At 45.6% G+C, this 22,185-nt stretch overlaps 1 protein-coding gene across 7 annotated transcripts in view; it reads right to left on the bottom strand.

Moving 5' to 3' along the window:
* Positions 1-22,185, bottom strand: part of LARP1 (La ribonucleoprotein 1, translational regulator) — a 59,115-nt gene that overhangs the window by 19,049 nt on the left and 17,881 nt on the right. For 2 of the 7 annotated variants that reach the window (XM_012755473.2, XM_012755475.3), the window contains exons 2-8: positions 7,466-7,527; positions 7,128-7,193; positions 5,746-5,920; positions 4,673-4,801; positions 4,390-4,596; positions 4,128-4,290; positions 2,662-2,806 (exon numbers count right to left, since the gene is read on the bottom strand). In XM_012755473.2, the coding sequence (XP_012610927.1) occupies positions 2,662-2,806; positions 4,128-4,290; positions 4,390-4,596; positions 4,673-4,801; positions 5,746-5,920; positions 7,128-7,193; positions 7,466-7,527 (947 nt within the window). The remainder of the gene's footprint in view (positions 1-2,661; positions 2,807-4,127; positions 4,291-4,389; positions 4,597-4,672; positions 4,802-5,745; positions 5,921-7,127; positions 7,194-7,465; positions 7,528-22,185) is intronic. The other 5 variants (XM_012755476.2, XM_075996243.1, XM_012755477.2 and 2 more) reach the window with 3 other exon arrangements.

Below are 22,185 nucleotides of genomic sequence, written 5' to 3'. Positions count from 1 at the left end.
TTTTTTCTTTTTTCTTAACACAGGGTCTTGTGCTGTCATGTGCCCCAGACATGAGGGCAATGGCATCATCATAGCTCATTGCAACCTCAAACTCCCAGGCTTAAGGAATCTTCCTACTTCAACCTCCTGAGTAGCTGAGACTACAGGCACACACCACCATGCCTGGCTCATTTTTCTATTTTTTGTAGAGGCAGGTTCTCACTATGCTGCTCAGGCTTGTCTTGAGTTTGTGGGCTCAAGTGGTCCTCTTGCCTCAGCCTCCCAAAGTGGCTAGGATTACAGGTGTGAGCCACCATGCCCACCCAGCCTTGTGTAAAATCAGAAATACACACAAAGTTTCCTAGGATTCACAGGTAAACTGCTATAGGTATTTATCTTTGGGGAAAAGGGGTGAAAAGTAGAGAGGGAAGCAGAGTTTTCTATTTTAAAAAACCTTTTAAAATCTTTTAAGTGAAAGAGGAGAAAATTTCAACATGTGATAACATACTTTTGGAGAGACTGGGCAAAGAGGCACTTTTGCTCTTGCGAATGCAAAAGGTCCAACCCCTAGCAAGGGAAATGGGCAACATCTAACAGAATTATATATGCATTTGCCCTTTAACTCAGCCATTCTACTTCTAGAAATCTATACCAAGGTTCACTGGCACAAATATGAAAAGATAAATATACAAGGCTATTCACTACAGCACTGATGTGGCTTATATAAAAGACCAGAAACAACCAAAATGTCCATCTACAGGGACAGCAGTTGAAAAACCCATGGAACATCCACACGATGGTGTACTACGCAACAGTAAATAGGAACAAGGAATATCCTTCTATTATATGCCACTATTCTTCAGTTAGTTCCCAGATACATTACATGAAAACAAACAAAAACAGAAACACATGTGTTGTATGTTATCATTTCTCTAAGAGAAAGGATACAAATACATAGACAGGTATTTGCTTTCTTTTTTTTTTTTTTAATGGAAGGATTCAAAAAAGTTTACCTATAGGGAAGAAAAGGTAGAAGTGACAGAATTTTAAGTTAGACATACCATGTTGAGACTTTGGAACCATGTAAATGTTTTACATAAACAAGTAATCATGTTGATAACATTAGGAATTAAGATTTTTGGCATGGGAGAAAGGAATAAAAACAGACAGGGTTAAGATGCCATAATCCTGAATTTTAATAGAAAGTATTAGTGTAATCTCATGATGTAGTTTACCTTTACCAAAAAACCCAAAAAAAAACCAAACCTCTAGAAACAATTACCAACCAAGTAACGATAAGCACCCCTATAACTCAGGCTATGGTACCTAAATACCATTTCCCAAAAGAAAGGAACTAGACTCCCTTTAAAAAGTGGCCAATTCCAGATCTGGGGCAGGAAATGTACAAGATCAACTAGGGTCCCACCGGCCAAAGAAAGGACAATTTGATTCGACATATTAATTGGAATGGACTGAAATAAATGTTTGAATCCATAAGCCTATAAGAACAAATGATACCAAAGCAGCAAAACAAAAAAAGAAAAGAAAACCTTACTGGTCACCTTTAAATGTTATTAGGGATCAACTTTTAATTCTACAAACTGGTTAACAAAAGGAAAAAGATCAAACATTTATCAGTTGTTCTTACACAAACTATACCTCTCAGTAACTGAATAGCTGATGAGGCAGTTACTCCTCAAAGAGGTATTCTAGCTAATAAATGAAGATTACCTTCATGTTGACTGATGAGGAACCAAAAAAAGTAAATAAACAAAATTAAAAAAATTGAAGACTAATAGGATTAAAGTATCACCATTTTGCAATCCTTAAATGAAATAATAGGCCACAACCACTAATGGCAGCTTATATCACAAAAGAAATAATCACATGAAACATTATGTGACACCTTTAGAGAGAACACATCATATCTATAAAGTATGCTTGACAAAGGGGGAAAAAACTCCCAAAACCCATCAGGCCTCTAGATTACCAATTTACAAAATATTGGAGTACAGATGAACATGATAAATGACACCACTGTGTTCTGAGGGAAATTCTACAGAAAATCTAACCTAGTTTATTCAAATATTAAACAGTAAGGAAAAGAAAGAGAGAAAGGAAGAGACTTCAGAAGACAACACATAGGTCTCACCTGAATTCTGATTCTCACAAATTATGAAAAAATTCTTTTTGACAATTGAGGCAAATTTGAAACTGACTACATATTTGGTGATAGTAAAAAAACTGTTAATATTTTCAGATGTGATGATGATACTGTGGTCATGTTTTTTAATAAGTCTACCTCTCAGAGATATGTACTAAAACATCTGTGGACAAAAATGACAGGTTATCTAGGATTTTCTTCAGAGTAATATGAGAGAGGAAACAGATGAGGACGGAGTAAGACTGACCAAGAATTAATACCTGTTGAAGCTGGTGATGGGTTTATTATACTGTCCTGTCAACTTTTGTCAATGTCTAACATTTTCCATAATGAGAGAAAAAGAAAGAGAAAGAGGCAGGGAGTAGGGAGAGAGGGGAAGAGGCCAGCCAAGCCTTGAGACTAACAGAATTAATCAGATGAAGACTCTTCCAGGGCTTTCTGCCTTGGCCCAAAACCCCAGCTCTGTAGGTAAGGACCTTTCTTTCCCCCACACCCCAGCCCCAGGGAGGAAGACATACCGCAAAGATGAGTGAAATGTCAGTGGTAAGGGCCTGCACTCGGTGGAAGGAAGCAATAAGGGTGATGGGTAGGAAACCATCAGCATCCATTTTCCGTCGCAGGAAGAAGTCTCGCTCTAAATTGTCCACACTGAAGTAGTATTCGCTAAGCAGGAGGGGAAAAGAGGCATCACCAAGGGATTGCTGCATAATTTATGAATACCATTCCCTGTTCTGCTATATACCCCAGCAAATCTCACACAGCCTCTGCCCTAGCCTATATACAGTGTTAAAGGATGAACACAAATGATGTTATTCCCACCTTGCTTACATCAAATCACCTCTTTTGCCCTTCAGCTCCTTTGCGTGCCTGACAAACTCTTTATCCTCCTTATTTAATACCCAGTTCAAATACTGTAGGTCACTTTCACATCTGCTCCTAAAACACAACACTCTACTGAAATTATCTATTTCCTTGTATGGCTCCCCCACTGGTCTGTGAGACAATATACCAGAGTGGTTAAGAGCAAAGATTTTGCAATCAGATGGAAATGGATTTATTTATTTGTTTGTTTGTTTATTTATTTATTTTTGAGACAGAGTCTCACTTTGTTGCCCAGGCTAGAATGAATGCCGTGGCATCAGCCTAGCTCATTGCAACCTCACACTCCTGGGCTCAAGCAATCCTACTGCCTCAGCCTCCCGAGTAGCTGGGACTACAGGCATGCGCCACCATGCCCAGCTAATTTTTTCTATTTATAATAGAGACGGGTCTCACTCTTGCTCAGGCTGGTTTCGAACTCCCAACCTTGAGCAATCTGCCCACCTCAGCCTCCCAGAGAGCTAGGATTACAGGTGTGAGCCACCTCACCCGGCCGGAAATGAATTTAAATCCACGTTCTGCTACCTATTAGCTTATGAGACTCTATGCAAGTAACTGGGCCTATCTGCTTGTCTTTAAAATGGGGATTAAAGACCCAACTCAGAAATTCGGCAAATAAAAATTACAGGATTAAATTAATATAATGCCAGTAAAGCACTTAACACTGAGCCTGGCCAACCAGGGGTGGGGAACCTGTGGCCATAGGGCTACAATGTGGCCATCTAGGTCATTAAGTGCGGCCTTTTGACTGAATCCAAATTTTACAGAACAAATCCTTTTATTAAAAGGTATACAGCAGAGAAAGATAAAGCTTCTATTGCCTGCTTTAGTACTTAAAAAAGAACAATCCTGAAATCAGAGGCTGCAGGTTCCCCAGCCCTGCGAGATTTCTTAAGGTAAATATGGTATTACTTCTATAATACACAACTTTATGAAAAGTTAGCTTAAAGGACAAGAGAAAAGCTATCTTTCACAGCTCCAGCCAGAGGCTACAGCTGCTGCTAGCACCAGAAGGGCATGCGTCCAGTCCTCCTCTGCCCGGCTGTGACCTTTTGGCAACCCCTAACCTCACTTATCTCCCAGGAAGAAGGCTCCGTGCACTCACATCTGGCGCTTGATGTAGTCTTTGAGCAGCTCCTGGTCCACGCTGTAAAGCTCAGTGCTGCTGACATTGTCAAAGTAGTAGGTGATGTTGTTCATGTACTTGGGGGTGCGAGGCCCCTCTGCACCGTCAAACTTTCGGTAGCCAAACTGGTAGTCAAAATGGGCTACGGGGGAAACGGGTGTCATGAGGGAGAGCAGATACCTGCCCGCCACCCCCGCCGCACTCCCTTGGACATCCCGGAGCCCAAAGGGGCCTCACGTACTTCGAGTGCCACCCCGGCCGCGTCCCCGGCCGCGACCACGCCCCCGTCCACGGCCACGGAAGGAAGCCCGCGCCCCACCAGCCCCATCACTCTTCACACTCGATGTCTCATCCTGGTCATGCCAGGCAGGCTCCGGTTTGGTCTCTGGTTGCCAGGCTGGGGTGGGGGGGGCCACGGGCACGGAAACGTAGGTGGCAGGCTCAGACCCTATGGGGAGAGGGGGCACTGGGTCAAGCCTGAGGGTGACCCCATGTCCAGGCCCTCCATAGTGGGTAGAACATACCTTTGATCTCCCCGCGGTTGGCAGGTATATGTCTCGGCTCCTGCGGGCGAGTAGGGCGTGAGGCCAGTTTCTCTCTGGGTACTTCAGGCTTCATGTCTATTTGCAATGGAACCCACTTGTGTTTGTTCCCTGGGAGATAGCATGGACATGTGACAAAGGTTTGAGGGGAAACACCCCTCCCACCCAGCCCTACTCAATCCTTCACCTGCCCTGCGCTTAGGCCTAAATCACAACCTGGTGACCCTGGGCAAATCCCTTTCCTACACACCGGACCTCTTTTCCATCTCTAAAATAAGGAGGCCAGGTCAGATACAATGGCACATGCCTGTAATCCCAGCAGTTTGGGAAGCCAAGGTGGGAGGATCACTTGAGGCCAGAAGTTTGAGACCAGCCTGAGCAACATAGATAGTAAGACTATAGTAAGACTATCTCTCTATATAAAAAACATTTTTTAGTAAAGTTAAAATAAAATAAGGCCAATGTTCCTTGGTGGAGACACCTTTTTAACTTCCAATATTGATTTCTGCAAGGTTAGAGAATCCTCTTCTGGAATCAGACATATACAGCTGCCCAGAATAAAGACTATACTTTCCAGACTCCCTATAGACATGTGCAAAAGTATCTATGAGAACTGAGTTAAAGTACCCAACTCCAGGTTGAGTCTCTAAAAGGAAAGAAGCTATCCTTCCCCTTTTCCCTTTCTGCTAGCTGGATGAGTCAATGTACCACAGCAAGATTAAAGGAATTAAAGAGTTGCCATACTAGGCCTGGCCTATTTACACTAAACTGTTATGTAAGAGAAAACTTTTATCTTGTTTAAACCGCTGTTACTTTGGACCTCTATTAGAGCAGCCAAACCTGGACCCTACCAATTCAGCAGGTTTTTGGAAACTTTTATCGTTAAGAGGAGGACCGAGGGTTGAAGAAAGGATTGCTGCCCCAGTGGCCTATATCAGTCTCCCAATGACTTGGGGGGGGGGGGCAGATGAGATTCCCCCAGTAACCCCCAAAGGTCTGATATTTCATGGCTCTGTCCTGCCCCCTTCTCCCAAGTTCTGCTCCCAGCCACTCACCTTTCTTTTTCTGCCCGCTTCGCTGGCAGTCCTCGTCCCCATTCTTCTCCTCCCCTGATTCATCCGATTTGGTTTTTGGGCTTTCCTTACTATCGCACCCCTCTCCTTTCTCCTGTTCCTTCATGTCCTTCTTGGGTGGCAGCTTACGAGTAGGCTGAGGCTTGTGAGACTGGGGCTGTAGCGGGAAGTAACAGGGAAGTGAAGTGAGTGTGAGAGCCCCATGGTATGAGAAGAAGGGCACTTCCTGTCACCAGAAAAGACAAGCAGAAGGAGCTACCGTATGCAACAGCAGGCTGAAACAGATGCACTCTAAGGTTCTGCTTTCATACGTGAGATGCATTCACTGGGAAGTACAATCTAACAGGCCAGGAGGCAGAAGAAACAACTTGTCTCTCCAGCTTCCAAGCCTAAATGACAGAGACAACCCCCAAGACAGGGGTGCTGGGGCCCACAAAGGTCAAGTGTTTATTCCCTGTAGCAGGGCTGTGTTGTCTAAGTAGTCTGTGGAATAAAGAGATGCTGGCCCCTGGCCTGTCAAAAACGAACCTATGAAGTGAAGGTGGCCATAGCTGGGAATAAGGGATCCAGGCCACAGGCCCAGAACAAAAGTGCTGGAAAGGAGAGAACTGACCAGAATTCTCCCCCTTTGCTAGGGTTCAGGAGAGCTATATAAGGTTCCCCAACACATATGGTCTGGAGGTCAGTATTTGCCCTAATGACCACTTTCTTGTTTCATAAACAGAAAACCCAAGTTTAATGATGTGGAACACAGACTTTGGAATAATACAACACATCTGACTTCTAATCCCCACTTTGCCATCAAGGGCTGGTAATTAACCTCTCCAAGTCTCAGCAACCTCATCTGTAAAATGGGAAATATAAAAGAAGAACCTAACTCAGAGTCACTGTGAGGGATAGATAAGATGATGAATAGACCATAGAGTTGACCCTTGAACACCACCAAGGGTTTGAACTGCATGGGTCCGCTTATACATGGATTTTCTCTTTCAACCAAATGTGGGTCAAAAAGACCCACAAAATGTGGCATGCAAAACCAGCATATATAGAGGGCGAAGTTATTATACTCTGGTTCCGCAGGGCTGACTGCAGGACATGAGTATGCGAGGATTCTAGTATGCACAGGGGTCCTGGAACCAACTGCTCAAGTATACCGAGGGGCCACTGTACATGGCAGTTCCTGACACAAAGCAAAGGCTCAAACGATAACAACTCTTAGCTATTTCAATGTTGTCCATTTTATATTAACTAATCCATTTTAAAAACTGACAAAGGTTAAGACCTGAGACTCTGAAAGCTTGAGAACCCAAAATGTCTTTTTTAGATGAGAGCTCAAACCTGCCCATCCCTCCCCACAGACTCACCTGCACACTCTTGTGGGCTATCTCTCCAGGTGTGGGCCAGTTGATTGCGTCTCCAAAGTCACCAACCTGCAAAGCACATTCTATGAGGGGTCCCCGGGGTGGGGGCAGATACCTGTCTCTGCCACTCAGCCCCTCACTAAAGGTCTAGCTCTATTAAGGGATCAGAGGCCCAATCAGTCTGTCCACTCGGACCATCCACACTAGAGGCCCTGAAGGGGGCTCCCATGCTATTCAGAAAGGATCCAGAACTACCTGGCAGTCCAGAAGCACTCACTAGAACAGGAAAAAGGCCACCACTTCCAGGAAGTCCCCTTGGGTTGCCCACTCCTATTACTTACCTTGCTGCCTTTGCGCTGTTTAGGAACAGCTGCCCTCACCACCTTGGCCGGAGCAGAATGTTCTGTGGGAACAAAAAGGGAGAGATGGTTATGCAGAGATTACATGAGGGGGCCACTACCAGCTCTTCACCCTCATTACCATCCCCATCTCACCAAGTGACCTGCTGGTTCTCACAGAAGGAAGAAATAGTGGAGGGGAGAAAGACACCAGTAACAATTTTACCAGCCTCTTCCTGAAGAAATCATGGCAAGTGAGATCATGCAGATAGCTGGCAGCCAAAACCCCAGGAACTGAGACCCTGAGGTGAGAGGGCCCTTACAGAGTATAGCTCTACACCCTCTTGTAAAATAGGGACTGAGGCCTAGAGAGGGAAGTCCATGCCAGAGGTAGCACTATAATTTAGTGCTCTTGAATCATGGCAGATTTCATAAAGGAAAGGCGTGAAAGATCATTTCTGGCCCTAACATTCTAGAAGTCTGTGTGTGCACAGACCAGGGCTAGTGATCATTGGAAAAGCAAGATTAAAAACCCTAAGTAGGCAATCAAGAATTCCAGGGACTACACCAGGGCCAGCCACTCAGGAAAGATTTTTGTCTGCTTCCTCAGTATCCAAAGAAAAGGTGGGCTCCCACTTGACTTAGCAGTTCCACCTTTCGCAACTGATCCTAATGATACAAATTAAACAAAGGTTATGTACAAAGATGTCCATCAAAATGCTATTTATAACTTCAAAAAACTGAAGACAACCTACATGTCCAAAAGTAGGCAACTAGCTGAATAAGGTTCATCCATTTTTAGAATACTCATTAAAAAGATAAACGATCTCTACTGATACAAAAAAATGGATACAATAAATGAGAAAAGCCACAAAACAATCCATTTTTGTAAAAAAAAAAAAAGTGTACATGCACACATACTGTATGTGTACAAACTCTAGAAGAATATATGAGTATTATCAGGAGTTAAGCACTATAATTACAGAGATTAAATTTTTCGACAAAGACAGATTTTTTTTAAGGAAGTGGTTCTAGTAGGTCCAGTCCCTTCTATACCCACATTTGTTTTCCCAACACAGTTCTGAAGGGTTTCTGCCTCTTCCTCCCCCAAAGACCCACAGGAAAGACACATCCTGAGGCTCTGCTCACCCACACTTCTCTCCCATCTCTTTGCCTCCACTGTTGGCCAGCCATGCCAGGGTAAGAGCTGCCCCCAGTCCCTGAGCAGAGAAATTTGCCTAGCTGGTCTTGAAAGGAATGTTCTACTCCTTGATCAGACTCATGTTATCCTTAATGAGTAGACAGTGTCCTTGCCTGATTCCTAGCTGTGAGGCCACTGTATTCCTGGTTTCCACCCCCTACCGGAGCCACTGCCCCCTCAAGACACCCCACATACCTTCTGAGAGCTGCAGCGGTGCAACTCAGCCCACAGCATCCCCCACTCCCAATGCTGGGCAGTCGTGAACCAGACAATCTCAGTCCCAAGAGGAAGGAGAACCTAGACCCAGGGAGCTACTCTGCACCCACTCTCCTGTGACTCCTGGGTTGGCCCTAACACCATCTACTTCCTTGACAAGCCTAAAGATCTTCACCTGCTTCAAACCAGGACCACGTTTGTATACACCTGAGCTATGGCTAGTAATCACTTCTCCCAATACCCAAAGACCACACACAATACCAGAAGAACAGACTAAAAGGCCCGCAACACCAAGTTCATTAACAGTATGTTAGAAAGCGGAACGAGGTTCAGAAGGCAAGGATTTTCCTTAAAAAAGCGAAGCAAAGTTTTCCAGGTCTTGTTTGATCACAAAGGGACATAGTAAAGAACTGAGAATTTAGTCTTCAATGTGAGAGTCCTCCTGCCATGAAGATTCCCTACTCTAGTAGTGATCCCAAGCTGATGAGGGGAATTGGATAGTCTAGGCATACATAAGAATATTCTTTATTTATTTTTTAATTAAATTTATTTATTTTATTTTTTTATTCAAAATAATATTATATTTCTTTTATTCTTTATTTCAGACATACTATTAAGGTAAGCCATGGATGAATATTCTTTAATTAGTCCTGTGCAGAGTGTAAGTTTGTTGAAAAAGCCCTATCTCTAGGTTCCGTTGTCCAGAAGACTCATGGTGCCCTGGTTCTTGCTCTGCTCCCAGCTAGGGCTTCAGGTTGTCCCTGACAAGGAGAACCCAGAGAGGCAGAAAAACCCACTGGGGAGGGAGAACCACTTCTGCCTTTATGTAAAATTCACAGATCTGTTAAAAATCATTTTGAGCCTCAGGGAAATCCAGGAAGGCTTAGATGAGCTGCTGCCAGGCCCTGCAAGAGGCTGAAAAGAAAACTAGGATTTCTGACTTGACTTCAATTACATACCCCTTTCTGGGTCCCCCTCCCAGGTAACTGCCACTGGGCTCGCAAACATATGCACACACAGAATATATATATAGGTCCAGGTGGGCCTGGCATCTGAAATGACTCCCCCCATGAAAACCAATCCTTTACACAGGCACCAGTCCCCACATCCAGCACCATTCCAGCCAAATTTAGGGGACAATCTTCATCCTTTTACCCCTACATTCTGAAACCGCCTGCCACCACTGACCCCAAAGCCTAGCTCAAGAAACACCATCATTCACTTGCCCAAGAAAACAACTGTAGAATGTTAGAACAGCAAAAACAACCCTTATCCCCTCTATTTGTAGATAGGGAACTGAGGCCATGAGAGGAGAAGGGGCTTCCTCAGGACTAGCTGCAGAACCAGGATGGGAGCTAAAAGTCTCGACTCCCTTTGCCAATGCTCTTAATCAGCTCAGAAATTTCTTGGGGCCCAGTGGTTCCCATGTCTCTCCACTGGTAGAGAATGGGTCAGAACCTTCTTGATATAATCTCAGAGCATTTCTCTAATTTTTTCTAAAGAAAAATAGAGTTACTGATGACAGGGAGTAGTTCTCAGAGAAAGAGAGGGAGGTGGAAGCATGAAGAGGCAGGGCCCAGATGGCTGTGTGTCCACAGGTCTCTGGGGCCCAGGATTCCTTAGGGGAGGATAGCAGAGAGAGGCCCTAATAGGGTGTTCCTTCTTAACTAAGGGGCTAACAGGTATCTAGAAGAGGAAGAAAACCACTTTTTGTCCCACAGGACCATTATCAGCCAAGAGCCAGTACTGACTCTAGTTCTAGGAGGTCAAAGGGCCTCCTAAACACACACACACGCATTCGTTAAAAGTGAAACACATCAAAATTTCTATATATAAGAAGCAATCTGAATTTGGTGGTGATGAGGGCACTAGGGGACTTTTCCTGAAACTGTATCTGCTTGGCAAACTCACTATTTTTATTTAGATTACTTAAGATTATTTCAAGAGACAAGGAGTAGAGAGCTAAACCACCACTGTTGATGAAGGATGAAAGGAAATGAGGGATGCAAGGTAGGTGCTGAGGGGTGGTAGGACAGAAAGGAATTACTGTAATAACTGGGATGGTGGGAGCAGGGATGGCAGCCCCCTGTCAAGTGAAGTGGGTGATGACCTCACAACCTTGACTAATGCCCTGAGAGTCTGTCTCTCTGAGCCTCAACTTTCCAGTGTACAATACCCCTTCATTTGAATACCACCTACGGAAGAAAGCTGGGCAGCCCCATCGCTAAGCACGGGGGCTTAGTTATCTGATGGATTTGGGCTGGAGTTGGTAGGTAGGGTTGGAGTCCCTACCTACTCTGCTCCTTTCAGAGCCCCTTTGAAAGTCAGCGTCCTCTGTAAAAGTGAAGTCACAGTTATCTCATAGGGCTGATGGAACCCATTAAATGACCAAAATGTGGTAAGAGTGCGTAGCACATGGTAAATGCTTTGTATTGCAAATCAAATTTACAGAGGAAAATTAAAAGCAATCCTCATCCCTCCCCTTGGAGACAGAGATGGGGGTGGGGAGACACACCAAATAATCTCTCAACATGAAAAAGAATCAGAGTGTATGGAAAAGCTCTTGGAGATCAAATGACTCAATTCACTCAATCTAGATTGCAAATGAGGCCCTCTCCCCAGCCTGGCTTATTCCCGGCAATGACCCACAGGGCACAACTGCCTTCCAGAGACAGGCTGCGTCTGGGCTCCAGAGGAAGTTGCCCCAGGTAAGAGGAAAGAAAAGCTTCAGAACTTTACAGTCTTAAATGGGGGAAAGAAAGATGGGGGAATTTACTACAGATCCCCCAGCAGTGGTTTTGGCATAAAGCCCTGCCTTGTTAGAGAGGAAGACAAGGGTGAAGGCCTGGGGTTCTTTTTCAGTTGAAGAAACTGTGTCATTCCATTTTTTACCCTGCGCAGAAAAGGAGGAGAGCCCAGGCCTCAACAAAGTCTCTCCCAGGCCAGGCTTGGCTCACACTTGTAATCCTAGCAGTCTGGGAGGGTAAGAGGGAGAATCACTTGAGACCAGCCAGCGCAAGCGCGAGAACTTTTACTCTCTACTAAAAATAGAAAAAAAATCAGTTGGGCATGGTGGCCCATGCCTGCAGTCTCAGCTACTTGGGAGGCTGAGGCAGGAGGATCACTTGAGATCAGGAGTTTGAGGTTGCACTGAACTATGATGACACCATTGTACTCTAGCCTGGGGGACAGAGCGAGACCATGCCTCAAAAAAAAAAAAAAAAAAAAAAAAGTCTCTCCCAGCTTACCAAAGGTGCTAAACTAATAAAATCCTGGTACAAACCCAGATAAAAAGATTAAGAAGTATTTCCTATATTGTCTCCTTCCAGAAATATCCCAAGGCTGCTGACCTTTTGAAACAAAAGCTACCCAGCAGGGCTAGATTTTAGGAGGTCTAGGACACAAAGACTTGGTTCAACCAAGGAGAAACTAATGAAGGCTTTTAGAGGACAAGTCACACAGGTGATTCAAATTCATCAGGTCGTGGAAAAAAGAACTGGTAAGAGAAAGGGAGAAGCTGGAATTAAAACTGAAGGACTAGTGTGGGTGAAAGGTGACCTGAGGATGGCTAGTTGGGAGAAAGCCTGTAGGATTGAGAGTGGGTAGCCAGAGAGGACTAACAGATTTCAGGCCCAAAATCTGCCAGAATAGCAAACAAAGACCAAATGTTTATTTGGGGACTAGTATCACCTCTGGAGATTGGCAAGATCTCAACCACTGAGATTTCTCACCAAAGCAGGAGAGATGCTAGCAACAAATTACAGACGTAATAATACTAACAAGTGCAGATATGTAGTAAGCACTTACCAGATATCACACAGTGTTCCAAACTCTCTGCATGGATTCTCTTACTTGATTCTCACAATAATGTTGAATTATTTCCTCTCATTGGTCTCACTTTACAAATGAAGAACCCAAAGCACATGGTAGGTTACTTGCCTTCTACCATGATCACAGCCAGCAAGCAGCAATACAGTATTTGAAGCCAAGCAGTCTGCTTCTAAAAACCTGTGCTCTTAACCAACAGGAGGTGGCAGAACAGCAGCCAAGGAGTCCCAGTTACCACCCTCATTGTGGCCAACAGGGCAGGCTCTTAACGACAGGGCTGCAGCAGCATCACTCTACACACCGGGGTTGAAAACCAAGGTCCACTGCAGGGAAGGCTAAGATAACAGAGCTGGGCAAGTGACACTCCTGCAATTGGATGTCAGCGACCTGACAATTCCCCTCTTCCCTCCTAGACAGAGGCAAGGGAAACTGCCACCAAGCATACCCAGCTGGAGTCTCTAACTCTAGGACCCTTTCAGACATATGAGGAAAGAGGTATGACTTCCAGGCCTACCTTCTAGGTCCTCCACTCCAGTCTCTGCCCCACTGATGCTCCTTAGCCACACCCCGGACCAGACCACAGAGGCCACTATAGGCTCTCTAGCTGACATGGTTTCTGTGCCACCCTCAGCCTCTGGAGATGAGGAAGGTTACTACCAGCCACCTGAGACTGCAACATGGGATCCTGACTGTGGAATGCAGCAAAAGCATCTAAGGGGAAGGTGAGGCAGGCAGGAAAGAGAATCTACGATATACCACCCACCTGTGCTTGTCCCTCCCAGGCCAGCCTGTGGGCACAGTCTGTGAAAAGCCTGGCTACTTTCAGCTGTCACCAGCCTGAGGATGGGTGGAGTCACACGGGGGAGCTTGCAGACTCACAGGTCTTGCCACCCGCACGCAGTCCCCACTCACCCTAGCACCCCCAGACAGGAATGTTCTTCTATGGAGTAAAAAGAATGCAGGCTCAACCCTCCTCACCTTGTTCACCAGTTTCTCCTGCTGCTACCTCTCAGAGGCCTCACTCTGCCCAGGCCTCTCCCGCCCAGATTCCCCCCAGACCTGCAGATGAAACACAGAAAGGGGCTGAAGGGTGCTAGCGGGTAGGATAGTGGGCAGAGAGAGAAGAAGGGAGGAAAACCTTCAGAAGGTCAGAATATGTTGAGTTTTCACTACAAGGAAGTTAGTTGCAGGCCAGCAGCCAGCCCAGGAGTGCAGACTTTACATCCCCTTAGCCTGGGAGGAGGGACAAAGGGCGGGCCAGGCTCTAGTCACATGATGCCAGCCAGCCAGCCTGGCCTGGCCCAGGCCCAGCCCCAGCCCTAGGTGACTATCTTTAGCCTGTGGTGACCAAGGCAGCACAGTGCTTCCACTCTCCCTGCCCAGACATGGATCTGGCCACCCCCACTGCCAGTACCAGTCCCTGAAGTTCTGCCCGAAAGCTAATCAACAATCATCACAGCTGAAATATATCAGTGGCCACCAAAGCCCCTGGCCTCCAAGTGCCAGCGCCCTAACCCAGCCTTTTCTGAAGAGCACATTCACTTCTAGTTAGAACAGTAATAACCCTTTTACTGAGTGCTGACTAGGTGCCAGGAAAACTAAGTTGCTTTCCATGTGTGATTTCACTTAATCATCTCAAAAGGACACCATTATTCCAGTATTCCAGAAAATGAAACTGAGGGAAGGGACTTACCCAAGGTCACACAGTGTATGTTGATGCAAGATGACTCATTCATCATAGATTTCAGTGTAAATTCTCTTCAGGAGATTTTCCTGACTGCCCAATGTACAGTGCTGCCCTGCCGGCAACTCTGGATCAAGTTCTAATTCAGTCTACAATTTAGGGACTTCAGTACTCACTAACGCCTGAAATGGTTGCATTTGGGTGTATCTCATTTCCACTAAACAGTAATCAACTCCTGAGTCCTTACTATGTCTCTGCATGGTGCCAAAATTCTTTACATGTAGCAACTTATTTTCCACAACCTCTCTAGAAGGCAGGTATGACAGTGACTCCCAGTTAACGAATGAACCACAATCAGCTTGTGGGTTCCCACAGGCTCTCCCAGGCCCTACATTTCAGAAGCCAATTCTGTCAGGCATGTTGCTGGGCACACTTGATGCTCTGCTGCATGCCTGACTCCATGACCCTGATGTGGAAGGCTGCTAACCTCAGAGCAGGTTTTCTCCTGTCCCCAGTGGTCAGCCACCACCTTAGGTAACATAAACTCATTTGTATTTTCCTAAATCTTAGGGCATTCTTTGTTGGAAGAGGCTTCTGAATTCCCAAGGAATGACTTTGGATTATCCCCATTACTGGAGTGGAGAGGTTGATCCCAGAACCAGCCAGGGTTAGGACTTGAGAAATTGCCATGTACAGACAGGAAGACTGAGGACCAGGAGGGACCTCGCTGTATGTGAAGTCACCAGTGAATTGTTGCAGAGCTGGCACTAGAACGTAGCATTCCTACCTCCCAATCCAGGGAGGTAGGAATCTTCTGTAGGTCGGGAAGCCAACATCCTTTCTCAACAAAATATACTCTATACACAACCACACACACTCACAGGGTGAGGGGCAGGGCCTAGGGACCAAAAAGTCTCACAGGCACTGTTCCCCCACAACTACTGATGACACTTTCAAGAAAAACAACTTCTCACATGGAACTAGAATACATGACTAAAGGGTGGGGGGGGTGTGGCTCTAGGAGGCACCCCATTTTCACCTCATTTTTCCTCTTCATGCCATGCCAGGAAGGCTGGACCTCTCGGCTCCCTCTGGAAGAAGCCCTGGAGGCGTCTTTCTCACTATCTATCTACCTATCTATTATGAGAGGCAGGCTGGGCACCCACACTCAACTGAGCAGTAATAGCTCCAGCCCTGCAGGTTGAGAACACTTAGTAACTTGAAAATTCCACAGACACGGGAGGAACTTGCCAGGTGTCCCAAAAGCAGACAGGGAGCTGTAATTCTCGGGTAAAGACTAGTTTTCTCAATTGAGGTCAGCCAGGCCAGTTGGCCTTGTCTCCCAGAAGCTGCTGATTTGCCTCTCGCTGAGTATGAGCCTGCCTAGAGGCCCCTTTAGCACTACATGCTACACACCTCAACTGGGAAAAAGTAGCCCCTGGGTTGCCATGAAAGTGGAGACAAGACAGACTCAGCAGCCAGGGTGCTGCCCCACCTGTAGACTCCCCACCTCTGCTCACAGATGCTCTCAAGGCACCAGTATACCCCTTGAGCAAATGTAGAAGGAGAGGGTCTGAACCCTACCCAAAACCCACCCACCAACAATTTACCAGCGTGTTGGGTTAAGAGGCAAGGCAGAGGAGCAGTAACAGCATGGACTTTGGAGTCCATTCTTGGATGTGCTAAGCAACAGCCACCATCAATTAAGTAACTCACAAGGCCAGAGCAGATGAGTCAAAACTGACCAATCTCTCATGTAGCTTTTAACTCCATGGGCATCAACTGGTCCTGTTGGACTTAACCTCTCATTTTCCAAAACTATGAAAGGGGTCCATGATAGCTAGCTTACATGATTGTTTAGCAGATTAAACAAAGTAATATTTAAATTGAGCTTAGAACAAAGAACTACCGTAAATGCAGAGTACTTATTTTTCATTTATTTGAGGCAGTCTTAAATCTGCCTGATGCCAAAAAAGGGGGGTGGGGGGGGGGTAAGAGAGGGAAAGAATATAGTTGGTTGCTAGAATTAGCAAATAGCAACTCAAGGATACCCAGTTAAATCTACATTTCAGGTAAACAGTGAGTAATTTTTTTAGACTTAATATGCCCTATGCAATATTTGGGACACACTTATACTAAAAAATTATTTGGTTTACCTCAAATTCAAATTTAACTAGGTACCCTGTATTTTTACTTGTTAAATCTAGCCACCATAGGAAGGAAGGACTATTGCCCCGTGTTCCAAACTCGAAGTAGGAGAGTGACCAGATAGATCCCTGGGCTTAGAAGTTGAGAGACTGGATGCCAGTCCTAACTCAAGCACCACAGCCCTTGCTGTGGACACATGGTAAGAATCTCCCTCCTAGGCCGGGTGCAGTGCCTCACGCCTATAATCTTAGCACTCTGGGAGGCCAAGATGGGAGGATGGCTTGAGGTCAGGAGTTCAAGACCGGCCTGAGCAAGAGCAAAATTCTGTCTCTACTAAAAATAGAAAGAAAAAAAAAAAAATAGCGGGGAGACTAAAAATAGAAAAAAATCAGCCGGACAAGGTGACGAGTTAAAATAGAAAAAATTAGCTGGGCAAAAATCAGCTACTTGGGAGGCCAAGGCATGAGGATCTCTTGAGCCCAGGAGTTTGAGGTTGCTGTGAGCTAGGCTGATATCATGGCCCTACAGCCTAGACAACAGAGCAAGACTCAGTCTCAAAAAAAGAATCTCCCTCCTGTGTCTGCAGTCTCTCCACTCAGAGGGCTGTGGTTAGGGTGGGCATAATCCTGTCTTGTGTAGTCCTTCCAGTCCTATTATCTTGTCATTTTGTCATTATACCCACTGATCTCCTTAAATGCAGCTAGCTTTCCAGGAAGACAAGCTACCCCTGCTAGAAAGGATTTCAGCCTTAAGATTTTAGTAAGCATTAGAATTATCATCTGAGGAGTCTATCAAAACGTAGATTCCTGGGTCTCATCCTTTAGAGATTTTTGCTTAGAAATGGTGGGGTCAGGAATCTGCTGGTAATTCTAAAGTAGGCTTTCTATGGACATACTTGCAGTTATTTGGATTTAACCCATGAGTTTCAACTGTTAATTTTGACAGAGATATCCAGAACCACAATAGCACAATTAATATTTTTAAATCAAGGTTGCACTTCTTAACCCTTTGCACTCGGATGTCAAGTGTGGATAATGTCGAGTGGATAATGAGAAAAAAGCAAGCGAGTGTAAAAGGTTAAGATGGTAGTAGGTATAGTCATGTGCCTTATGATATTTCAGTCCACATACACAACAGTGGTCCCATATGATTATGATGGATTATAATGGAGCTGCCCTTGCACAGTTACACCATATTTTATAATGTAGTTTTATTGTACCTTTTCTATGTTTAAATATGTTTACAAACACAAATATTTACCATTGTGTTATAACTGCCTACAATTTTCAGTATAATAACATGCTGTACAGGTATGTAGCCTAGGAGCAATAGGCCATACCATATGTTAATAGCTTAGGTATGTAGTAGACGATGCCATCTAGGTTTGTGTAAATACACTCTATGATGTTCATACTACCACCAAATCGCCTAATGAAATTGTCCAATGCCTTTCCCTGTCATTAATGAAAGTATTCCATCATTAATTAATGCATGACTGTACTTGTGTCCTTCTTTTGATATTTTTCTATTTTACATTTATGTTCTTTTGTATGTATTAAATATTTAAGAGTTTCTTGGGAAAAAATAAAATGACAGAGCTGTTGCAAAAGAAATGGGGCCTCAAACTCCCTCCCTACTTTGGCTCCCATTGAGCTAGAGCAGGGGTCCTCAAACTATGGCCCGGGCCACATGCAGCCAGCCGAGGACATTTATTCGGCCGCGGAGGGGGGTGTGTGTGTGTTTGCCACCACTGCCTGTCCTGCTTCCTGCTTAGCAGCCGACTTGTCCTGGGCCAACAGTGCGCAAGTGTGGAATGTGCACCGCACTCTCCAATGGTCTGAGGGACAGTGACAGTGTTTAAAAAGTTTCAGGACCCCTGAGCTAGAGTAAAAGCCAGTGTGAAAAACCCTCACTTCATAGCTGTAGAAACTGAAGACCAGTGAGCTAGCAGGTTTGCAACAAGACTTCTGGGGAGAGGGGTGGGGAGGCACGGCACTTAGTTAAAATGCAGATTCCTGCCACCCTCCAAACTCCAGAAATCAATTTGGGGAGGTAGGCAGAGCTTGGGCACCCGAAGTTTTAATAAGCTTCCTGGGTAATGCCAATGCCAATTGATGTTTGAGAACTGAGCTGCCAGTGAGTGAGACTGACTGGAAGGGACCCTAATCTCCAACACTCAATCCAAGGTCTCACACTTGCATAAACAGGACTTAACCAGCTCACAAGAGCATGAGGTTGCAGGTAGTTTTATTTACACATACAAAGTGAAGACAGAAGAGGGGTGCAGGAGGAGCTCATCCCCTGTTTACCAACCAGTCCAGTCTTCAGCACCAGGAACCAAGACTGGTTAGGCTGAGAAGCCACAAACTGAGTGTCTTGACAGACTTGAGGCCAAAAGGGATAGGTCAGGGCTGGGCCTGGGGAATTTGGTTTTCCGACATGCTCCAAATTCTGGCTGTACCAAAAGAAGGAAAGCTCTGAAGGGAACTGTCTGCCTTACAGCCAAATAGCCTCCGCCCGCTCTTACCCTAAAACGTGGTAGTTTGCTCACCCAATGCCCAGAGATCTGCGTCTCTTAAAATAATAATGGCTACCATTTACTAAGCATTTAACTCAGGAAGCCAGACTTCTTCCTAAGGACCTTTTGCACATTTAGTTTTCTAATCCTCACAATGGAGGTACTATTATCCCAGTTTTAGAAGAGACTCAAAGAAGTGAAGTGGTCAGCCCAAGGTCACACAATGGGAAGGTATCTGACCCCTAGGACTGAAATCCCAAGCTACCCTAAGCCTCTCTCAGCACTGCAGGAGATAAACATGAGGTTCTTGTGCCCAAAGGGATCCAGCTCCAGCTTGCTGGCCCTACAGGGGACTTAGGCCACCAGAATCCACTTCTCTGAGCCCATTAACTCACCTGTCAGGTGGGGATAATGACACTCAGCACAAAAGAAGAAAGGGGAAAGCAGAGTCAGGAATCAAGGAACTGTTTGTTGCAAAGACAATACTCTAGGGCCACCTTCAACCTGAAGGACTGGACTCTGGCCAGTAGCAAAGCCCCAGGGGAATTCTACCCCCTCCAACACATCAGAAATGAACGGATGGGCCGGGCGCCGGTGGCTCACGCCTGTAATCCTAGCTCTTGGGAGGCCCAGGCGGGCGGATTGCTCAAGGTCAGGAGTTCAAAACCAGCCTGAGCAAGAGCAAGACCCCGTCTCTACTATAAATAGAAAGAAATTAATTGGCCAACTGACATATATATATATATAAAATTAGCTGGGCATGGTGGCACATGCCTGTAGTCCCAGCTACTCGGGAGGCTGAGGCAGAAGGATCGCTCAAGCCCAGGAGTTTGAGGTTGCTGTGAGCTAGGCTGATGCCACGGCACTCACTCTAGCCTGAACGACAAAGCGAGACTCTGTCTCAAAAAAAAAAAAAAAAAAAAAAAAAAAAAAAGAAATGAACGGATGAAGGAAACTACAGAAACCCTGAAGGTCAAAGAATAGGCAGGAGAGGAGAAACGGAGGTGAAAAAGCAGGAGTTTTGTACAGGCCCTGCTCCATGGCACAGGGGAGAAGTGAACAGCATAAACCACTGTCCAGATAAATGACCTTTCCTTACCCTTGGTGACCAAGGCTAAGCATATCATAAAGGTACTTTCTCACCCTCCACCACATCTAAGTCTCAGTTTGAGGTAGGAAAGGTTTATGCAGTTCTATAAATTTTACAGAACTGAGACAGTGAGCATCCTAGCTTGTCCCAAAAGCATCTAACTGTTTACTGAGATCCCAGTCCTGGGCTCCTGCCACTGTACCACGAAGCAAAATAAAGTTGCCCACTGAGGGGTCTGTGTACCAGGCACTGGGGAAGGAATGGTGAACAGGAAGGCCCCTATCCTCTGAGGGCTCAGTTTACATATGGGCTTTAATCTTAAACTCCACCTATGATTGGTTGGTCTTGACTGCCTGGGGATGCTGTACTAAGGATTCTCAGGCAGCAAACAGGCTCAGGAAAAGCCTGGGATCAATGTCTGTTACAGGCAGGAGAAAGTTTGGCATCCACAAACATGGGTATTTATAATTCCAGTCTGGCAATGACTGAAGAGTACTCTTCATCTCAACAAGTGTTTAGCCCTTACTATGTGCCAGGTACGATATAGAAGTGGACAAGATTGTCAATAGTCCAGTCCATGAAACTGGCTGATGTCAGAACTAACATGGGTGGTGGTGACATCAATGCTCTTTCCCTCTAGGGTCCACTCCGTCCTCACCCTGGGCAAGACCTGCAACCCTTACACCTGGGCTCTTCCAGAGAAATCAAGGCAAGGCCCAGAAAGAATGCAGAAAGACAAGCAAGAATTACAGAATGGGTGCCTCTGTGGAAAGAGCACTGCGCTGGGATCAGAGAAGCTGCCTGCTTCCACTGGCTCGGCCTGGACCACCCTACTTCCCATCACCAGCAGTGCAGTACAGCTGTTAAGAACCAAGGCTCCAACAGCAGGGTCAGAGTCCTGGCTATGCTACTTCTACTTAGCATGAGTTTTTGTAAATGTGAATAGAGCTCCCAACCATGGAACTGTGAGGATTAAATGAGCTGATATTTGTAAAGTGCTTGGAAAAGTGCCTGGCACATAGTAAACATTCAATATTTGCTGGCTATTACTTTGGAAGTTATGGATCTCTGATTATCTGATTAAGATCAATGACAAACTGTTCCACCCTACCCCAAAGCCCACTGGCCAGCCTCCTGTCAGGGACCTTGCTCTGGATGTGTGCTTAGTGCTCCCCACCCCAGCCAAGGCTTCATTTAACTTTATCTTGAAGAGCTCATCAGTTAGAAGTTGAAAGGCACAGGGCCTGTTTTCAGGAAATGCAGAGCATTTCTGGGCAATACCTTCTCCATTTGGGTAAGCCTTCCTTGGCCTTCTCGGGGCTCAGAAAAGAGAACTGAAGGCATGTGTCTAGAGTACCAGGAGCTACAGCATCTGCATGGGATCTGCCTTCAGGTTCAAGCTACCAGACCTAGTCCTCTAAGAAATCTCCATTGCTGAAGAACTAACTATTCAAAAGGCCTCCTGTTTCTTTTTCCTTAAAGCAACAAACCAGAACAAAGAGAGACCTAGTGTGGGCACTGTGATCTCCTTGGCACCACCTTGGGAGGCTTTGACTCAATTTTCTGTAAAAGAAAAAGGTACCAGATCGCTTCCAAAGTCCCCTTAGACTCTGATCTTCCTCAAGTCTGGGATCTCCAAAGGACTGTCACCTTGGAGGGGTTATGGCAGTGTGATGGAAGTCAAGGAAGGCCTGGAATGGCAGAGAACATCCCAGAGCAACTACAAGCCCAGGCACAGCCAGTGGGAAGCTTTGGCTGCCTCTCTACTCTTAGCCAGCAGCCAGGCATTCCCAGTCCACCACCACCACCCTCACACCCCTTTCTTTCCCAATGCTAAAGAGAGGGGGGCAAAAGGGCCCCCCTCTTTAGCAGACAAACTACTGTCCCACAACTCCTGGATAGACAGGTCAGCAGAATCAAATACCCTTTAAAAAAAAAAAAAAGTATGGATCTACTACTTAGTATCTGTAACTATGCTAAGTGTACCTCCCTTGCCATATCTTACTTAATATGAAGACTGATGCTTATCTTCTTTTTT

The sequence above is a fragment of the Microcebus murinus genome, chromosome 21, assembly GCF_040939455.1.
Source record: "Microcebus murinus isolate Inina chromosome 21, M.murinus_Inina_mat1.0, whole genome shotgun sequence".
Lineage (NCBI taxonomy): Eukaryota > Metazoa > Chordata > Mammalia > Primates > Cheirogaleidae > Microcebus > Microcebus murinus.
This window is presented reverse-complemented; position numbering and strand designations above follow the sequence as displayed.